Source organism: Seriola aureovittata, chromosome 20 (assembly GCF_021018895.1).
Source record: "Seriola aureovittata isolate HTS-2021-v1 ecotype China chromosome 20, ASM2101889v1, whole genome shotgun sequence".
In the NCBI taxonomy this organism is placed as follows: domain Eukaryota; kingdom Metazoa; phylum Chordata; class Actinopteri; order Carangiformes; family Carangidae; genus Seriola; species Seriola aureovittata.
In genome coordinates this window covers 11,450,093-11,471,031 of record NC_079383.1, presented here as the reverse complement: position 1 = coordinate 11,471,031, position 20,939 = coordinate 11,450,093, and the positions used below count along the sequence as shown (strand labels likewise).

The 20,939-nt window shown below is 38.7% G+C and overlaps 2 protein-coding genes and 1 non-coding gene across 5 annotated transcripts in view; 2 read left to right on the top strand and 1 right to left on the bottom strand.

Moving 5' to 3' along the window:
- myripb (myosin VIIA and Rab interacting protein b) overlaps nt 1-15,438 on the top strand; it is a 129,546-nt gene extending 114,108 nt beyond the window's left edge. The window contains exons 9-18 of one of the 3 annotated variants that reach the window (XM_056364653.1): nt 244-412; nt 894-1,420; nt 2,492-2,641; nt 2,841-3,620; nt 3,955-4,017; nt 8,961-9,149; nt 9,257-9,418; nt 9,649-9,744; nt 9,947-10,007; nt 11,281-15,438. In XM_056364653.1, coding sequence (XP_056220628.1) covers nt 244-412; nt 894-1,420; nt 2,492-2,641; nt 2,841-3,620; nt 3,955-4,017; nt 8,961-9,149; nt 9,257-9,418; nt 9,649-9,744; nt 9,947-10,007; nt 11,281-11,324 — 2,241 coding nt within the window. In that variant the 3' untranslated portion in view covers nt 11,325-15,438. Of the gene's footprint in view, nt 1-243; nt 413-893; nt 1,421-2,491; nt 2,642-2,840; nt 3,621-3,954; nt 4,018-8,957; nt 9,150-9,256; nt 9,419-9,648; nt 9,745-9,946; nt 10,008-11,280 lie in introns of all 3 variants that reach the window. The other 2 variants (XM_056364655.1, XM_056364654.1) reach the window with 2 other exon arrangements.
- Nucleotides 15,439-15,499: 61 nt separating this feature from the next.
- prlh2 (prolactin releasing hormone 2) lies at nt 15,500-18,066 on the bottom strand. The gene is made up of 3 exons (XM_056364755.1): nt 17,909-18,066; nt 17,132-17,315; nt 15,500-15,920 (listed from the first exon to the last, which is right to left on the bottom strand). Exons 2-3 carry the CDS (start codon nt 17,292-17,294, stop codon nt 15,715-15,717), a joined length of 369 nt encoding a protein of 122 aa, XP_056220730.1. The 5' UTR covers nt 17,295-17,315; nt 17,909-18,066; the 3' UTR covers nt 15,500-15,714.
- A 2,711-nt stretch (nt 18,067-20,777) lies between these two features.
- trnar-ccg (transfer RNA arginine (anticodon CCG)) lies at nt 20,778-20,850 on the top strand. The gene has a single exon. It is a non-coding gene; the product is annotated as a tRNA-Arg (tRNA).
- The last annotated feature ends 89 nt before the right edge of the window (nt 20,851-20,939 follow it).

Here is a 20,939-nt window from a genome sequence, read left to right as displayed (position 1 = left end):
CGTGTAATTACTATATCACTCTACTACCATTATACTTAAAAAATAAAAGCATCTGCCCATTGAATAAATGTAAATGTACTTTATCTGCTACTGTGCCACTGCAGTATTGCACTGTCTGGAGCTTCTTTGACTGGAAGTCTGTTTAGCTTTAAATTTCCAGAGCTGTCAAACATACCATTCATTCTAACAGTTTGATCAAATTTATCTGCTTGTGTGTGTGTGTGTGTGTGTGTGTGTGTGCAGCGGTCTCGGTCAGCGTTCTCCCTCACCAGTGACGACTCCCCAGAGAAGGGTCCAGAGGAGGAGGGCGCCGGAGCAGGTGGTGGCTTGCAAGAGTACGCTTCTCTGAAGAGGGAGGCCAAGGCCACGTCTCTACCGAGCTGGAAGAGTGTTGATCGCCTAGACAACTCCAGTAAATATCACTAAGGCTGAACAGACTTCATTTGACTTCTCTTGCTGCCAAAGTTGTTGCAGCCACTAATGTCAATTCAATGAATTCAATTCAGCCAATATTCTGTACCCACTTGTAGTATCTTTTATGTATGAGTTATGTATGAGTTGACTACACTCTCGTGTATAAACAGATGTATCTATTCTTTTTTTTCATGTTAGATACTGTATTTTCAGAACATGAATTAAGATTAATGCAACCTTTTGATTCATGTCTCCCTTTATGTCCGGGTCATATTTACTGTCTCTCAGCAATGTATTCAATTCTAATTAGCCTTTGTTTTACATTGCACTTTTAGTGGTACTTCACCCAACATCCCCCTTTTTCATTCAACCTGTTACTCTAATGGGTCAAACTCTTGCATCCCCAAAGGCTCTTGTAGGAAGTACAGGTGGAGATACACTGTAAGACTTTCTGCTGCTGTCTGCTCATGTGCATCCAGGTGCATCCTCAGTGCTCCAGAGCCCAGACGGTAACTGGATCGCTCTGCACAGTTCTCAGCTGTCTCGGCCCAGCCTGCTCACCAAGAGGAAGAGCCTTGTGTTCAGTGTGTTGGAAAAGGAGTCAGGCGTCGTCTCAGCATACGACGAGATGGGATCCGACTCTGACGAGGACAATGAAGGCGGCTGGGGTGCAGCGTTGAGACAGTTCCGGCGCAAATTGTCCGACGAGACTTACTACACGGACTCACAGCACGACCCAGAGTGGACGTACACCCAGCACCTGCCCATTACCTCACCATCCTCTGGCCAGTACACCAACACAGAGACTCTCAACTCAGACTCTGAGGCTTCGTCAGTGTTGTCCGCGTGTCCTCGCAAAACACCTCATAACCTGTTGAGGAAGAAAGGACCACCGGAAACACACCTGCATCCTCAGCACCAGCCCCTATACCACCAACACCATCAGCAGAACTGCTCTCCGTATCCTCTCCATTCAGATGCACTGGATGTGAACTTTAACCCTAAGGTGATTTGTTTTTAAATGTGTAACATTACATAGTCTAGCATACAAAGTCTGGTGTAAACATAGTCTTTTATGTTGGTAGATAAGATGAATTTACACAGAACGTATTGTGTCTCACAGGTTGGTCATGGAAAAAACAGTATATCTACATAAATACATTAAAAGCATGTGAAAAAGTAGACCATACAATATCTACTTTTCAGAAGTTAATAATAAAACATATAAATCTATAGGCAGCAGTAGAAGAAATGTTCACATCCTTTGTTTAAAAAATATCAATATGGGCCTCTCGGTGGCTCACCTGGTAGAGAGCACACCATATGGACTTAGTCCTATCTGCAGTGGCCCTGGGTTCAAGTCTGGCCCTTTCCTGTATGTCATCCCCCCTCTCTCTCTTTGACTCTCCTGTCTCTCTCTCACTGTACTATCAAAAATAAAGGCAAAAGTGCCCAAAAATATAACTTAAAAATAAATAAATAAATTATATATATATATTAGCAAATTAACTTAAAGTAACAAAGAATAAAAATAAAAATACTCATACTGCAGAAAAATGGTTCCTGTAAGTGATGTAGTATGTGATAAGTGATACTGATAATAATAATAGCTAGTAATGATAGCAATGATATTGATGATAATTATAATAACAATGATATAATATAGTATATTATTATTACTATAGTAATAATAGTAAAAATGTGGTATGTTTTGTGGCGGCCACAAGATAAATCGTGAGATGTTTAATGAGGCAGGAAAGAAGAAAAAGCAAACTGTGCTACACAACTTTGTATTCGTGATGTGTATTTTTTCTTATCTTTGCTCTTTCTGTGAAATAACCATTAACTAAGAGATCATCTTTGAGCCTCTGACAATTATTTAAATGAAAAGGGAAATGTCTCTTTAGCTTAAACTAGACTCTTAATCGGAGAACTAGGTAGTAAGTACAACTGTAGTGGAGTGGAAGTATTGCAACATCAAATGGAAATACCCCAGTAAAGTACAACGACCTCATAAGTGTGTTTAAGTACATTACTTGAGCAAATGTACTCAGTTCATTTCCACCACTGTTCCTAGGTGATGGGAGACAGCAGTGAGGCCGAGGAGAGACAGAGCGATCCTGTCAGGAGGTCACGGCGACGCAGGAAAAGCAAGAGGGAGTCCTCCACAGAGCAAAGCAGGCTTGGAGGCCAGAGCCACACACAGTCCATCTACCCCATAGTGCAGGTAAATTATCACAAGTATAGTTGATTATTAATAATGTTTTTGACTTGAAACTCTGCCAGAGAAAAAAGTCTTTGTGTGGTTGTAAAATATTGTTTTACCAGTTAGAGGCAGTATTTGTATTTGCAGTTCAATCAATTCTCTTCAGTAACTCTGTAGTCTTTAGCATTTTTGCATTCATGTTCCTCCCTCTTAATTCAAGGAGAACAGTGGTTTTCTGCTCAACGCCCTGCTGAAGAGGGGTTTAAGTGAGGAACATCCAGTACCAGACACTATGCCAGTGGCCACAGCTGCACCAGACGCCTTCAAATTAGATGCCATGACACCAGAGCCAGAAGACTTGGACACAGTGGCCCCGAATTCAGCGTCCCTGAGCCCCCCCCAGTCCCACTCTCTAGCTCCAGAGTCCCAGCTCTCGGCCAGCAGCTCAGGGCCCGGAGACCCTCTGGAGGAGGAACTACGTTCCAGACTCAGCCAGCTGGTCCACCGTGCCAACAGCAAAGACAGCAGCTCATCTGAAGAGGAGTGCTCAAAGTGGCCTGTGGACAAGCAGATAGATAAAGAAAGTGACAGACAGAGAGAGAAGATGAGGCTGAAGGACACGGAGAGAGAAAGGCAGAGAGCAAGTGACAGATTGAGAGAGAAAGCAAGTGAAACAGTGGAACAAGTGAATGGACAAGAGATGAAAAGAGGTGAGAGACTAATAAAGAGTCCCTCTGTGAGAGAGGAAGGAAGAGTGAGGGAGAGGAGGTTAGAGAAAGCAGTGGAATGTTTGGAAGAGAAAGTAGATGACCAGGAACAAACGAGAGTAGACAAGAGAGAGCCAAACAGACAAAGTAAGAGACAGCATAAAAGAGATGTGGAGAAGGAAGCCGCACAGAGAGGAGGAGGAGGAGGAGGAGGAGGGAGGAGGAGTGGCTCAAGCACAAGTTCACCTGCTATTACACCTTCATCCCAGGAGGGGGTGCTGTCAGATAACCAGGTAAGGAGATTTTTTAAAAGTACCATATATATTTGTGTCCGCTGCTCATCTTCTGCTTTTGTCGCTGCACTGCTAGAGCTGTACCTTCTGTCTGTCTGCCTTATGATACATTTCTTTTCCTTTCTGCTTTACTTCACCCTCTTCATCTTCTCACCGTATCCATGTATCTGTGTGACAATCACTGCTGTCCCTCATCCTGTCTTCCCTCTTTGTGCTTCTCTTCTTTTTTGCTGGCCTGTGTCTTTCTGTGTGTGTGTGTGTGTGTGTGTGTGTGTGTGTGTGTGTGTGTGTGTGTGTGTGTGTGTGTGTGTGTGTGTGTGTGTGTGTGTGTCAGGAGGGACAGAGTGACTTGGAGCAACAGCAGAGGCTTCAGTTGCTCTCCTCTCTCTTACAGCAGGTGAGATATCGACTAGAAAGCCAAGGCATCCTGTGATATCATGTGCAGGATGCTTGATGACAAACTACTGTAATTAAACCCCCACCCCACTTCAGTGCATAAATACAGCACACACACATTTACACACGGATGTATGTGTAGCGGCTTTGTACTCTCTCTTTGCGTAACTTGCCGTTTATTTCGGACATTGGCTGGCCTGGCAGAGGGATTAATAATACAGTCAGTCCCGATTTTCCTCTCACACACACATACACATCTGAAAAATGTAAAATGAAAAGAAAGTGCCGGTTAGCTAACAACGTGTAGCACTAGCCATTTTGTAAACAAAAATAAAAGAAAAACATCGTCAACTTTTTATGAAAAAGGACGTGCTCGACCTTTCGGGAGCTATATGTTTAAAAAAAATTCAACTTAAACCACCCCTTACTATTGAAATTAAAGTAATTAATATGACACAATGGCGGAGCTCATAGCTCATGCACCTACCAAGGGTACCGCGAGGTCCGACTGTTGCTACCCCCCGGGGTGCACGACCCTAAACCACAGGGGTGCTGCATTTAATTACCTTAAGGCCAAACAAGTTTGCGTGTTTTGAGATGATTTTTTATGGCAAGTGGAATCACACTACTTCTTAACTCCATATGTAACATATGCATGCACAGATGTGTAAATATGTTAAACCTATTCAGACAACACATCCATTGTCACTAAATGCACTGTAATGTATTTACTTCTCGCTTAAATGTACAGGCATGCTGGTTGTATAACGGTTCTGTACATGTGTTTATAATGGTCTAACTTTGTGTACTGGTGTTATATTTCTGTATTTCTTTATGCAAATAATGTAGACAGTATCACGTCACATCCAGAAAGGTAAAATTCAGCCCCTTTAAAGTAAAATGGCAAAGTCTATTTTCTAGAGTCATGGCTTTGCATGAATCATACAGGAAGGCATCTGACAAAGAAGAGCTGCAAATTTAATTATTCCATTAATAAAAACCTCAAAAGGTCAGAATGCAACCGAGCCACAGGCTCGATTGTGTTTTGTGTGAGAAGCAATTTTTTACTCTTTCTGACTGGAAAAACTGCCTCTGCTCTGTTGCTATCACTTTCTTCATCTACAGGTTTAACCAATACAACATCTTAGCTGGTAGTTGCTCCGTTCTGTGAAATGTAAGAAACAAAGGCAGGCTGAGTTAAAATGGGTAAAGTAAATTTAAAATACTTCCTAAAATGCACAGAGCATGAGCATCCTAGATGAAAGTAAGTAAATTCAGTTTTAGTTTAAGTTTAACCAAAACAAGTTCCAACAAAAACAATTAAAATTTACTACACAGTGAAAAGAGACATCCATATTTCAAAGAAATTAAAATGACACCCTTTAAAATATTTAAAAAAAAAAAAAAAAAATCCCTAAAAAAAGAAAAATACAGAAACTCCCAAAGTCAACATCAACATCTGCTTTAATTCTAGTTCTGTTCTATTTATGTCATTTTAACACATGAACGATATCACAGCTTTATAATACATACTAAATCTGAGCAGGTTTGGGAATGTACAGTAACTGTAACTAGTATTAACCTACTCAACCTATGAAAGAAGAATGTCAGTATGCGTACTAACCTGTCTAACCATTCCTGAATGTGCTGCTAATCTACACTATTGTCCAGCAATGCAATGTACAAAGGAAATAAGGAAATACTAAGGCTTCTGCTTTTCTTCTTTGTGAATGTGAATTGGCAGTGGCATCCCAAAGTTGCAGTTCGATTGATGTCTGCTGGCGAGCACATTGCATTATTTCCTTTTTAAATTGTTGAAGTACATTGATTCCTAGTATCCTAATGACACAAGCCCGTATAGTATATATGTAGTAGGCTGCATACTGAATGTTGTTAGTATGTATTGTGGTATTAGAGGACAGTGTAAATATCCAAAAAATCAGACACTGCCCTCACTTCATCAACTAGATGTCAAACCTATATTCCCTTGGGTTAAAAGCAGTGTTGATATTTTCACATAGTTAATCCATTAAATTCATGAGTCTAAGTCTAAACCCACTAAAACTCAAGCAAAGAAACACACACACACACACACACACACACACACACACACACAAACATACACACTTGGGCATGAACTTATGAGCTCACCTCCTGTACTATTATATTTGATGTGTGTGGGTTGATGTTGTGATGTTGGTCATTAGTCAGACGTATTATTAGAGCTGCTGTGAGTAATGCTTGTCTTTTACAATGCAAATGGCACATGTGGTGGGACCCATTTCTGCTGGTTTTTTAAATTTGCCAAGATGCCTCAGTTTGATGTGAATTGAAGAAAACATTTTTTCATTACATACATTATATGTATATACATATATATATGTGTGTGTGTGTGTATGTGTGTGTGTATGTACATGAACTGACACATACATACATGGTGAGCAGAGATTTTCTAAAGCTTTTATTCACTGTATCATTTGTATAGATAGGTATGAGTCTGCAGCTACGCTAACACCTCTTGTACTTAGGCGCAGCAGTTAAAATGTCCTGAGAGAAATGAGCAGACAAAAGACAACAATGACCTTTACACTGAATCTATCAGACTGTGAAGGACTGTGACAGTGTAAATGAGGTGTTGAACCTCAGGATGCTGAGCAGCATATTGCTTGTCAAGAGGAGAAGGTCAGTGAGTTTTCTACCGGGCTGAAAACGGAGACTAAAGAGAACGAGTCTCTGTCAAAACAGGGAGGAGTATCTTACCACCGAGCTCCAGAGACAGCAGACCTGGAGACTGCAGAACTCATAGAAGCAGGAGAAGTTTGCATCCATCTAAGACTCCTACATCTCAGCCGCTTCCACTATTAACAGCTGTATGTACGCCACAGGGCAGCATGTATTTTGTTGTAATCGTAAAGTTAAGTTGTTAAGTGGTATTACACACAACACTGAATGATCCATTTTGAGGGCAGCAGGATTGTTGGACACAAAACGTTCAAATTGTATTTATCACTGGCTCCCTATCCCCGTAGCTTCCCTATCTTGTGGTATATTTTTCCATTTATTTTAAGGTCATAATTGTGTCAGATTTATGCACTATATAGTGTTCCCCAATTCCTCACAGTTAAGCAAAAAGAGTACATTGCATGTACACTACTTTCTGCAAACAATCCCCTAAAGGTCTTGCATTTTACATGAAAGGTGCAAAAATTATCGCTGAATGACAAAGGAAGTGATTTCAGACATGGCCTATATTTTACTGTCTCATAGCACAAATATCTATTTTGATTAATATCGGTGTTGTATAGACACTGACAAAAGTACAATACATTATATTTCTGTCTTAATATGGAACCACAATAGAATTTTTTTGTTGAGTTTATCTTACATTCATAGCATTGAGACATATATGTATCTGATTTTGATCTGCTTGGTGACGGACTGGTTCTTTGGAGTGGATGAGAACAACAGACTCTCACCAAACATCCATTTCTGCATTGACCAACCCAATAAATCAATATCTCAGAACGTCCATCTCTGCTGCTCGGGCTCTTCTTAAGATCACCGAATGGTGATTAGACAAAAGATAAGAGGTTTGGTCCTCAGCCTTTTCATTTCTCATCCAATTCTGTATCTTGTCTTTACCAAAGCAATGCCCCTCATCTCTTACTTATCCCTACCTGCCTCTCTGGTCACCAGCTTAGACAGACTGTCCCACTGTCTGTCTGCCTGAGAGAGATCAATATGCGTCCGATCCCAAGATTAAAGCTTTAGCCAGTGATTCATTCATTATTGATTTACATCTGTCTCTCTTTACTGCCCTCTCCTTTTCTTGCTCTGTGTTTTCATCTATTCAGAAAAAACAGAAGCTTTCTTTAAAAGGCATTTCCATCACTGAATTATTATTTGTCAGAGACAGCCTGAATTTGGAAACTATCTTGGATTTGAATGAACAAGCTGCTCTAGTTAATCAAAACATTGACAATGACAATGACTCACGTGGTTTTTCATTTTTCTAGTGGCATTTTCTCAAATTAATTAACTGACCTCTGATATTTAACGACTTTATTTTTTACTGATTATTTTTTATCAGCATGTTCTTATAAATATTTTTTGCTTTTGCCTATAATGGACGGGCAATTGATCACTGTTTAAAATTTATAGCTGATTGAATTCCTGATTCTTTAGCTGCATAAGCACCATAATTCCTATTCTAGAGATCATCATACATCGCTTTTTGAAATGGGCTGCAAAGTAATAAGAAAAATTCTGTCCATTGCGACATTTAACTGTTCAAAGCCCGAAAAACAAAAGATAAATCATTCCTCTGATTCAACCCTTCTTTGTTTCCCTCGCTCCTCCTCCTTCCTCACTACAGCATTTTTTGCACCGTCCGATTTGTCTTCCAGGTCAAGCATGTGCAGATGTGCGTGTTCACGAAACACTTGATTAGACGTCAGAAAAAGTGTGACAATAATGTGTGTGTGTGTGTGTGTGTATGTGTGTGTGTGTGTGTGTGTGTGTGTCACCTGCACAATGTTCTTTTACACAACTTTGCAGCTTGAGCACACGGGGTTAACACAGGGTTAAAAAAAAAAAACACAAAATGTTTTAAGCGGTAAAGGTACATTAAGTTTATTTGCTCCTCTTCAGTTTCAAATGTTTGTTCCTACTCTAATCATTTTTATAATATCCCAAAATTATCATTGCATAAATGTATTTTGTTACATCCCCTTCCTCATTATTATTTCATGTCATTACACTACATTAAACCCTTGTTTTGTCGTTAATGTGGTGTTTATAGATTTTATGCACATGCCTCCCAAATGTTTCCCCATACATTAATGCCTTTGTCTCTTAAAAGGTTTCTCTGTTCTCAGGATGTACCATGTAGACTAATGATAGTTCTACTGCGTGTGTGTATGTGTGTGTTTTTAAATGAAGCAGAAGTACTCGGCGGCCTCTCTCTGCAGCATCACTACAGAGGTGCTGAAGGTTTTGAATGCTACAGAGGAGCTGATTGGTGAGGCCGGAGGTGAGAGCTACACCCCGTCTGAGTCCATGAGCGCTTCTCCCATCTCCAGCAGCTCGGAGAACCGCAGGCTGGACCAGAGGCTGACCAAGATGGAGGAGAATGTAAGTCCAATATTTTAACATCTCTACGGATTTCTGCTCAATAGAAAAAGGACTTGGTGAATCAATCTTAATGGGAACTAAAAGTCCAGGTCATGTTCTCCATGCAGGTGTACCTTGCTGCCGGTGCTGTCTACGGCCTTGAGGGGGCACTGGGAGACCTAGAGCAGTGTGCCCGCAGTATTAGCAGTGGTACCACAGACACAGAGCTGGCCTTCCTGGAAGACCAGGTGGCCACTGCAGCCGCTCAGGTCCAGCAGTCTGAATTACAGGTACTGAAGGAGAACACACTTCTCGACCTTGTATGCAACTGCTTTGATATTAAGTTGGCTTTGCGCCCCAAAATATGGGGGCAATGTTCTTCCAGCTCAGATTCTGGGATTTTATGGCATCTTTACACGCTATCTCCTGGCTAAAACTAAATAAAGATTACAAGAAGTATTGCATGAATCATGTTGTATTGGTCTATCTTTGTTGAATTAAATCTTTTTCTTTTTTGAAGATATCAAACATTGAGGCCAGGATATCATCTCTGAAAACAGCTGGGTTGAATGTGACTGTCTGCAATCGCTTCTCCAAGTACAAGCCAAAGGCCAAGGTATCCCGCTGCCCTTCAAGTTTCCTAACCACTGTCACACACCGCCATGCATACAGTACACTTAATACCAATTTGTATATATATATAAAATCAAGAAAAATGAGTACATATAGAAGCATATATAGCTATGTAATCAGGATGATTTGCAATTTTTTTTTAAAAATGTGCTTTAAGTGTATAACACAAAATTCTCTGATTACAGCCTGAGACTCTGGACTCATCACGCCATCAACGGAGAAAGCTTCCAGCACCTCCACTGAAAGGTACCCAACAAGTTTATTTTGCTCTGTTCAGAAAAACCATAAAGTACACACACAAAATAAAAAAAATGTGTAAGCAGAAATATATAAAATGTAATAAACAGTAAGGATAAGTATCATTTTCAATTTGACAAATCTGCCCCCAAATCTAAATATTTATTGAAATAAATTGATGTGAAATGAGACTGTAATTTAGTGTTTATAATAAAAGAATAGTTTATTATGTGTCTTGTCACTGATTATTAAATTTAAACCAAAATAAAAGTATTTGCTCAAATTGGATTAGCGTAATTAGAGTTATCAGCATTGAAGCAAAATTAAGGGGTTGATGTCTAAATTCACACCAAATACAATAATTACTTTTCAATTGTTATTACTGGGGAAAACACAATCATCTATTTCACTCCGCAGTAGTTGATGTAAGGATCCAAGATGTGGAAGGTGTGTACTGCTGTGATATTCTACCCACCTACTACTTAATACTTACCAGTCATCAGGTTAAGCAAAAGTAAAGTGAGTTATACAGTGCACCGCATCGATCCATACTCTCCTAACCACAAACACTGCTTAACAGGCTTGTACCCGCTCTCTAAGTGTGTGAGTGTGTGCATGAAAGAGAAACAGCTAGAGATGGACAGTGAGACAGAGACGTGGGGACACTTTTATTCACCTTTAGTTCACGTCACACATTTTGCGCTTTGTCCTAAAAGAAGAGATCGGCCGCTGAATGGATGCAAAAGTGAATACATCTGCTAGAAAGGGACTAAGGAACTGAAAAGCTCCATTAGATGTAACGCAGCCAAATGGAATCACGCACAGCACAGGAGGATAAGGCTGTTTTATCACACAACAAGAAGTCGGTTCCTTTTCATGTCAGTGAAAGCCTTTTTCTGTTGGGGCTTTTTTTATTTTCTTTTTGTCTTATTTTTTTCTTCACCAGCATCCACACAATAAGCTCTGATTCAGGGTGTCTTTTTCAGCGGCTTCACAGCTACAAAGCCAGCATGCCGGACAATGGGGCAAAATCAGTGACCAAGACATGTAATCATATCATTGATTTCAGCTGAGAGTGCCCTTTTTATCAGTCCGTCATATAGCATGCTCTAAATTCATGGCCAGGAAGATTGTCCTGACATTTTAGTTATAAGTCAGCTGTGTTCCTCTGGATCATATGTGACTGATAGTTTCTCTTTTTCTGGACAACCCAAGCTTTTTTGCAGGAGATTTCTTTTTAAAATGCTGCTTTTTCTTAATGCTGGGCTATCTTGCATTTCAGAAAAGTTGGAGCCAGAGCAGCAGGTGAAAGTGTTTCGGCCATAGTGACAGTCAGGCAGCACAACGAGTCCCTCAGGGCCACTTCAGAACCCCAGGGACGGGGGCCGTTCTCATCCAGTGCCTTGACCCAGCGTCCGCCTTCAGCTCCAAGCCGAGCAGGGACCAACACCTGCCCTGTGTGACCCACCAAGCACTGGCTCTTTCCCTATTTCCACTTTATCCTCCATTTTCCCCTCACATAATGCGTCAAGCACGGATGACTCAACAGCTGGTGTCTCTGCCTTAAAATCTGCAAACACTCCTCATGACCCAACTCCAAAAGAATACCTGTACAGACAAAGAAAAAACTCTCATTTCCTTTTTCTATCTGTTTGCAAGAGTATTGTGGTTTAATGTACAATGAAGATGTGGAAAAATCATGTGAAACTTTCTGTGATTCAGTGTCCCTAAAAGAGGCTGAGCCGTGTTTTATACTGCATCTTCTTTCTCACCAAATGATATGTCATGAGGAATTTTATCATACTGTAAGCCCCTCCCCTTCAGAGCTTTTTTGGATGATTGTCAGTTCACACACACACACTCACACACACACACACACACAAAGCTATCATTTTAGGGATGATTGTAAAACCTTTGACATCTTAACCATTTTAATGCACTTACCAGAAAATAGTGTTTAATTGAAGAAAGTATCAGGGTCAAATCGTTTTTGTCCTTTCCTGCCGGTAAAAATACTAAACCATAATAAATGAAAATAAAGCACAGTTGAGAAATATGTCAATCATGGTGGACAGCCTAAAACAAACCAGTTAAAAGAATAATGCAACATTTATATAATGTCCTTATTCACTTTCTCACTGAGAGTTAAATGAGACAGACCACTGGATTGCACACTAAATATAAAGAAACTACATTATAGCTATCTGATGGTTAGTTAAGCTTAGCATAACAATGAAAAACGGGGAAACAGTTAAAACAGTTAGCCTAGCTCACAAAAAGCCTACCTCCATCTCTGTAAGTGGCAATAAGTGATTTTTTAAATCTTTTTTTTTAAAAAGCAGCTGAATCAACGAACACATCACTGATCACATATTAAGTTGTTGCTCATTTATACATATTACAGTTATGGATTACTATAGTGATGGCTGTCATTTGGATTTTGCCACCCAGTGAATGTAAGTCCAACATACACTTTACTTTTAGCCCTGTTTTTAGTCTCTAAAAACTCTTGAGGGAAGTATCTGGCTCTTTAGCTGCTAAATGCTCCTCTATTTTCACCAGCTAGCCACTAACTGTGTCTGTCTGATGTTTTAGTGGACAGACATGAGAGTGGTGTTGGTCTTCTCATATAACTCTCAGCAAGAAAGCAAATTAATGTATTTTCCAAAATGCCATACTATTTCTTAAATAAATGCCAAATGTAATGAGGATTTTTTTTTCCCCAGTCAGCGCTCTCCCATTCATTTAGAAAAGGAAATATTGGTAAGACCTGATCAGTAGATATACGTATGCTAAAGCCTTAATGTGGAAGCTGTTGGCTTTTATAGTGAAATTAGTTAAAATAAGGTTTGAAGTCTGAGTGTCAAACCCATATTGGGCTCAACATAAACCTGCATAGGTCTGACATTCAGGTCTGGTTTGAAAGAGTTTTTTTTTCTTAACTTTATTTTTATTTGGAAAGGACAACATCAAAGAATATACAAACAACTGCAGTATTTTTACAGGAAGCCCTTTTCCATTTTTTATATGTATGCATATGTATGAAAAGAAGCAACTCAAGACAGAGTAGAAATTGTGGGCCATAATTCAGACTTCAGGTACATTTCCATTCACCTCCACTTCACCTCCAAAAAGAGTTTATCTACCTCTTTATACACTTGTCCTTATATAGGTGTTAATATATACTGCATATCTGCACCCACCCACATACCCGCAAATAAACAGCTAATAAATACGTGGCCCTTTTTCCTCTCTCCATCATCAAAGTTTTCAATTTTACTTTCTTAGATATGTTCCTTCCCCCTCTGTTAGAAATGCATTAGAACCATGGGAGCTTAATTTATTTCCATTCCCATAATGAGGAGGAAAAAAATAGAATACAAGATATTAGTGGAATCAAACAAAGGCTGCTCGCATTGTGGTTATAAATTCTATTCTCTAAATACTTTTGGATTGGAGTGTCAACTTTTTCCAGTTTAAACATTTCTAATGTGGGTGATACTTGGTTTAACCGCTTTCTAGTAATCAATATATCTATATCTGTCCTCTGTTTAAAACAAAACATGACCCAGATAAAGTGTCCCCAAGTTCAGAAGTATTTGAGTGATGAATACTGTACTTAATGTTCTGTGAATAAGCTCATTGTAGTGCAGTCCCAAAATAACTGAAAATGATTTGCATCCATTGATCCACATTGTCTCCAACAAGCCAAATTTGTGTTCTTATATTTTTCCAGGTGTGGGGTCTTAAAATATTTTATAATATTTTTCCAGCAATGTTCTCTCTGTTCTAGAGAGTTAGGTGAGGACCACTGAACGCTGCCAGTTCTCCCCCAGGCCTCCTCAGAAAGCATCGTCCCGGCCTCTCTTTCCCACTTTTTCTTTAATGAACAAGGTGTTTTCATTTTTAGCAAGAGAGCATTGTACAATTTATCATTGTACAATCAATGGACTTGAAAGATGATTTCAGGATTTAAAAAAAAAAAACTCATATTCTGCTATTGATATGTCTGTAGATTTACAGTTCTGAGAAAGCATTCTCATTTTTGATACTTTTTTTTTTTAAATTCTTTTCTCAATGCAGTATTCTTCAACGCAAAGTTATTTTCTTCCTCTCTGTCATTTTCTTTGTTTACTTTAAAACATTGTGGCCTTTTGTTTGAACAAAAAGGTATCTTCATGTTCTCCCTTTGCTGGGTCATGTCTGAACTTTTTGTGTTGCATTCAGAAAATCTTGTAAAGATTTTTACAAAATGAAGTCTGATGAGCTTTATAAACAAATGCCATGAAACCATGATTTTGTTACAAGCAATTTATTTTTGTATTTAATGAACGTTTTTATGCAATACCACTGAGATAAGTACTATTGCAAATTAAAGGCTTTATTCCCTCCTCAAAGGAGCCCTCCTCAGTCAGTCCTATCATATGTGATGACTCAAAGTGCTTTCAGTGTATGTCTGCATTTACCATTTGATATTCTGCAAGTAATGACGATGGTAAATGCTACAAAAACACGAGTGACAACAGGCATTTTAGGAGCGGCTGGTACGATTCATACTGTGTTTGTAGTTCTTAAATGCTAGATTTGAGAATACTGCCTTTCATTTTTTGGGTTCTTTTACTTTTACTCTGTGACCACTTACATCAGTTTGAATATCAGTTAGCCATGCACATAGTTGTCAAAGTTTTTGCTTTGGCTACAGCTTAAGAGCAGGGTTGGCTTTCCTGCTGGACTGCTTGAACTAAAAGGTGTGATGATCTTCTGTATGAATGCTCTGCCCCTTCTATTAGTGACCTTTTCATCCCAGCCTTTCACATCTCTGGTTTTGCACACTGATCCTGTACTTTTGTCAATCTTGTTCTCCAGAAGTGTTGATGTATAAAAAGCATGTTTCTGGTTTTATCAAATTGATGTAAAAATTTCCCATGAGAAGCACAGCCACAAGGGTCCAATCATCGGTGTCCTGTATTTTTCTAATGTAAAAAAAAAAATATTATCTCACCACAGAATTTGTTAATATATGTATATGTGTGAAAAGATGGATATGATATAGAATAATGTGTGTATTGCCCAATCATAGTTGACCAATCTTTCAGTGTTGTGTGCAAGAGACTGTGTATAATTGTTATGACTGGATTCGCGCAGGAAATCTAATTTTCTACCGTAACTGTGTCCCAGATAATCAGAAATAATGAGATCCACACAGCTAAAAACAATATGACTTTTGTTCCTGTTTAAATCCAGTGTGAATGACTATGAAGAGGTTCACTGTGCACAGCTCCACAGGCGGGCCATCCACTTTTATGTGCAATTGTTTGTTGCGATCCATATGACATGTTGGGGAAAATATTAACGTGCAAAAAATACAGATTCTCTATGTGCCACAGTACTCTGAGAAAAAATGTATAATGAAATGAATAAAATTTCAAATGTAAAGCTTCCTCTTTTGAAAGAAAATCTCTGTTGCGCACCTGCAGATACAGGAAGGGGGTATCAACACATGTAATCACAACATCCTTATTTATTAATCAATATAGAATACATTTTTATGTACAGATACATTTGGAGAAGGATTACATCAAGGATACTTTCAACCAAGGCCTAAGAACAGACACCAGAGAGAAATACAGTTTAGAGGAAAAGAGTAAATAACCTTAATCAAGATAAAAAATAAAGACAACTCGGCGTTTGTGGATGGGAGGACGAGGGCTCGCTGTCACGGTAACCAATCTCTGTCTTCCCCATTCAGCACTTTCCCGAGGTTCTCCTTATTCCTCAGGCTGCTGAGGAGCAGCTCCAGCGTCCTGACCACAGGCTGCATCCCCCCGCTGCCCAGAGCCTCCACGCTGCTGTGTCTTTTCCCAAAGCGCCCGATGGGTCTGACCCCGCGCCCCACGTACCAGAAGGGGTCTATCTCTGGACCTGGACCGCACACAAGTACATCATCATCAATGTATCATAGCATATGTTCAATATCAACTGCTCAGTTTGGGGACAGAATTCATGTTTGAAAAAGTGTTGGTGCGTACTCAAAAATCATCTCAATAAGTGATGAAAAGACCAAAATTACTGCCACAACCAATGATTTTATGATGGGTACATTTTATAGTCTTAAAACACAAAATACTAATAATAATGATCATTTTGACATGAAATTTGAGAGATATTCTAATCCATAAAGTCAAACATAAAGCAATTTTTAAAATCTCAACTTTGACTTTTCAGGTTGTCTTTTTAAAAATTATATAGATGTAAATATTATTTTCCCAGCTGGTTTAATGCTCCAAGAAAAAAGTATATGGAGAAATTAGTTATCGGTTTTCAATATTTAATCTTCAATTTATTCATTTAAATCAGAATAGGAGAGATCGTGCTACTAGATCCTAGGTACTAGAACATGATTGTCCTATTCGTTCTACAATTTCTTTGGTATATATAAAAGAATTATATACTGTGTAATACAGCAGAATTATAAAGTATATAGGAAATAATATACCAACAAAACATTCACTCTTCATACTATGTGTAAGCAATGCAGACATTCAAATTATGTGAATATATAGATTTAAATACAGTAACAGTTACATTAGCAATTTAATAATGACAATCAACACCTCAATAACACTACCATTTTTGTGAATTGTGACAAAATATGATACATTGCAGATTAGATAATAAGATACATTATTGGTAAAAGTGTACCACAAATTACCAGACACTGCTATGCCCTCATTTTTAGCTAAATACAGTCTAATAATATTAAGATTCTGTAAATGCTCCCATTAGTTAAAGAGAGGTTTTGTAACTCACTGACAACATCATAAAGTTTAATAGTAAACACTTTGTAAAGAAGGATATTATTCCGCATGTAAATAATAGGAATATTGATGGGAAGCCATACATATGAGAAAGTAGTAGAAGGTCACTGTAAACTCACCACTTAGAGTCAGAAACAGACCATAAAAACTTAGGAAAAGTAATAAAATATGAACTGTTTTCTTTCTGTCCTCTTCATATCTTCACACTTAGAGGCTTGTCACATTTCCCTCACAAGGGAATTTCCCTCGCTAACCAAGCCTGAGAAAATCCAGCAAATAACAAAAAATAATATATTAAACAAAGCCAAGTCTTACTTCTGTTGTCGACATTGTGTACAATGTGGAAGTCGTGCTCCACCGTGGTGCTGTGAGCACTGCTGAAGCTGGAGGAGAGGAGGAGGAGCAGCGCCAGAGCAGCAAGCAGCCAGCGGCTCATCAGGACGCAGTGCCGGACATCAGCCACTCTCCCAGGCAGCATGCTGTGGAGTCACTCAAGGAACTGAAGAGGACAGAGGGACGGACGCTGGTGAGTAACAACGTCACTCACTGTTACAGAACACAAGACAAGAAAGCCTGAAGAAAGCTGAAACTGATGTAGTTAAAGATCAAAAATATCTCTAAATCAGGTAAGATTATTATAAATTCAATTTTGAATACCATAAAAACTGTACTTTAAGATAGGAACATGGTTGAACATTATTGGTATGAGAAGAAGAAAAGAAAAAAAATCAGATTTAGTCACCTAAACCTCATTACTAAGCACCACAGGAATATTATGATATATACTGAATTTACTTGGGTTTGAAAAACACACTGTGATGACCATTAGAAACTCAAATTTGTCATCATAGCTCATTATATCAATCTATCAATATCATATTATAATTATTCACCCTATTTAGTGATGCAGTCACACAGTTTTAATTGTCAGAGTAGTTACCACAAATCCACCTGGAGCATGTAAAGATCATAAGATAATTGTCTAAACACATAACCTAAGGTATCCTTATTATCTTGCATTGAATAGAGTGAATTGTCAGGCTGTAAATATATATAAATACATAATGTAATCTCCAAACAGCAACCTCTTACCCTGCACTTTGGTAACAGGCTGAGGTCAGTTGGCGGAGGTCTGAAGTCGTTATTGTTGAGCAGGTGTGCTCCAGCTTATATATCCATGCTGCCCGTGAGGTTGTTGAATGATGAATCAAGAACGTCAGTCACACACAGTGATCCCAGACTACAGGATGCATCACCCCCCTCGCTTCTTCTCCTCCTCCCACTCTTTAAACCCCCTCATCCCTTTGACAAAGGAGGTCTGGTTTTGGAGTTTTCCTGATGTCTGTCACGTAGCAGAGCAATCCATCAGGAAGTGGATGACATGCGGACAAGTTTAAATTAGTGCACATGGGGAGACCCACCATCTCGAGTAGGTCTGTCAGACAGTGACTGTGGTGGGTGGTTTTTGATGAGTCTTTCATCAATCAGCTTCTTTACAAGGGACCGAGCAGGACCAAATCAGCAACTGCAAAAACCTCTTGTCACCGGAAACTAAGCTTTTGTAACTGTCTTTTTAATTTGAAAGAAAGTCTTTTTAATTTTTTGGCTGCATCTACTTTCACTTTTACAATTGATGCGATACATTTAAGACATTTAAGAAACAATCTGTCATATCATACTGAAATACAACATTAGAGCTTAGTGCTGCAGCTGGAACAGTGACGGAATAAACAATGGTATCAGTGAGTGAGAGCTTTAAATATATATGATACATAATATATGTATGTACGTGTTGAATTTTGTGTTGAGTACATGTCACCACTACATGTGCTGAGAGGTGAAAGCAATGAGTCACAAGTGAGAGTTTATGTTGAGGAGAGCTTCACCCAGTTAAATGTATTCAGGTGTAAAGTCGCCCTCAGGCCTAAAACAATGACTGTAAAGGTCAAGTTACATGACAATGGTATTCAAAATGCAACACTAAGATGAGTGTGACACACAGCAAGGGGTTTTGGGTATAAATACATTATTTTCAGCTTAGATAGTGGTTTTTAGTGAATTATTGAAGGATACATGCTTGTTCATTCTGACATTTTCATGAATAGAAAACCAAATAAATAAATTCTTTGAGAGATGTAGAGCTAAAACAATGCATTAATAAGTCAGTTAATCAATAGATCAATAAGAGGTTAAGCTGTGAACCATCAAGATCCAGTTGAAATAAACATTTTCCATGTACGATACTCTCAAATATAACTACACAATTTATTAGAAGGATATAATTTTCTTATGTAGCGTGTGATGCGACTGCATGTGTGTCCATGTGGGTGTGTAGAGTTTCACCCTGCAGCAGCACTTTGGTTCTCCTCCACAGATTTGGGCAGGCATAATTTGTCACCGACTGAGATCAGATTGTATGATGCAGACTATGGCTGCTATAATGAGAAGATAACTACCCGAGGATTTGTAATCACACAGCAATGTGGAAACACAGGTAAATAATAAAGCAGATATGATTTATGACAGCTAGTTCTTATTCGAAAATGAAATTTGTGATTTGTTGTTTCCAGGTGTCCAGTAACAGGTAGGTGTGTGAGGTTTGGTGCTCTGCTGAAAATACATTCAGGAACAATTCATATGGCTCTGTTGGTGTTATGAATGTATTTTAGGGAGAAATCAGGGATAAATCTAAAAACTCTTCTTATAATTGACACATATGTAAATAGATAGATAGATAGATAGATAGATAGATAGATAGATAGATAGATAGATAGATAGATAGATAGATAGATAGATAGATAGATACATACTCTATCTATCTATCTCTCTACATCACTCTTCATATAGGGAAAATATGTCAAAGTATAGTATACTAGTATATGCATAAAAAACGTCATAGTATAGTAAGGCATAAAAAAGCCATAATATACTAATACATAAAAACATGAGAGGCGACAGTTCTAACCACTGCACCACCCTGCCGCCCCACAAATGAACTATAGTATAGTTAGGCATAAAAACGTTATAGTATAGTATGACATAGAAAAGTCATAATGTAGTAAGACATAAAAACGTCATAAAAACATCATAGTAGAGTAAGGCATAAAAAAGTCATTGTATAATAAGGCATAAAAACGTCAAAAAGACCTCACAGTATAGTAAGGCATAAAAAAGTCTAGTGAGGTACCCATAATACATAGTTATATGTTCTTTCCGTCTCTGATTTGTGATTGAATTTCCCTCTCTTCATGGTCTCATTAGCACCTGATTGAATGGCTTCATCTTGCCTGTGTCATCTGTGTTTCTGTGAATGGAGGCACAGAGGATCAACAGTCAAGTCACAGCATGTGGTACCTCCCTACCTCCTGCTTCATTACACATGGTGTGTAAAATCTCTGACATTTGATGAGCAAGAATATTGTTTTTTAGTAAGAATAAAGGTATTTCATTCATTAAAAAAACAACAGTAACAACATATATAAAGTTAAAAGAGATTCCCTTGGTATTGTGGGACATGAGAGCACTGAAAAATGTGGTATTGATTGAGAAAACCCTGCTTGCAGACTGATTAACAGCTTGACCCAGCAGTGCTTTGTGGTCTAAATCATTCCCTTTTTGTGCTACAGTATATTTTGTTAATTGCCTCACAATTCCCACACAGTGTGTGGGCTGGGACATTCATTGACCATGTTTGGGTTCCTCTCTCTCCTAAAAAAGCTTCAACTGGGAAGTCAGCTTGAGTCAGTTACACTGATGGCATTTCCTGTTGAGCTTTCATCCAGAAAAAAAGGTATCTGGATGGCAATTTTACAAACATGAATGCTTCACATTACGAAACAAATATCTTAGCGGTTACACAGATAGTAAAAGCGTACATGTATGCTGTGCATACAGCAATACATCAATCAATCGACATCCAACTAGGAAATATATTCAGAAATAAAAATTTTAGCATTATAGTGGCCCAGTGGCCTAATGGATAAGGCATCAGCCTCCGGAGCTGGGGATTGTGGGTTCAAGTCCCACCTGGGTCATGTGATTATCACCTGAATGGTGAGGATTTATAGTTATATGACTGCATCCTTCCCATACTTGAAAAGTCAAGTCGGAAATAATTGCATTG

What these genes read in the sequence shown, in the direction of transcription:
- prlh2 (XM_056364755.1), bottom strand. Translation starts at nt 17,294, where the DNA reads ATGCTGCCTGGGAGAGTGGCTGATGTCCGGCACTGCGTCCTGATGAGC. An exon ending in ACACAATGTCGACAACAGAA is followed by an intron (nt 15,921 to 17,131) that starts GTAAGACTTGGC and finishes TGTGCGGTCCAG; the next exon opens with GTCCAGAGATAGACCCCTTC.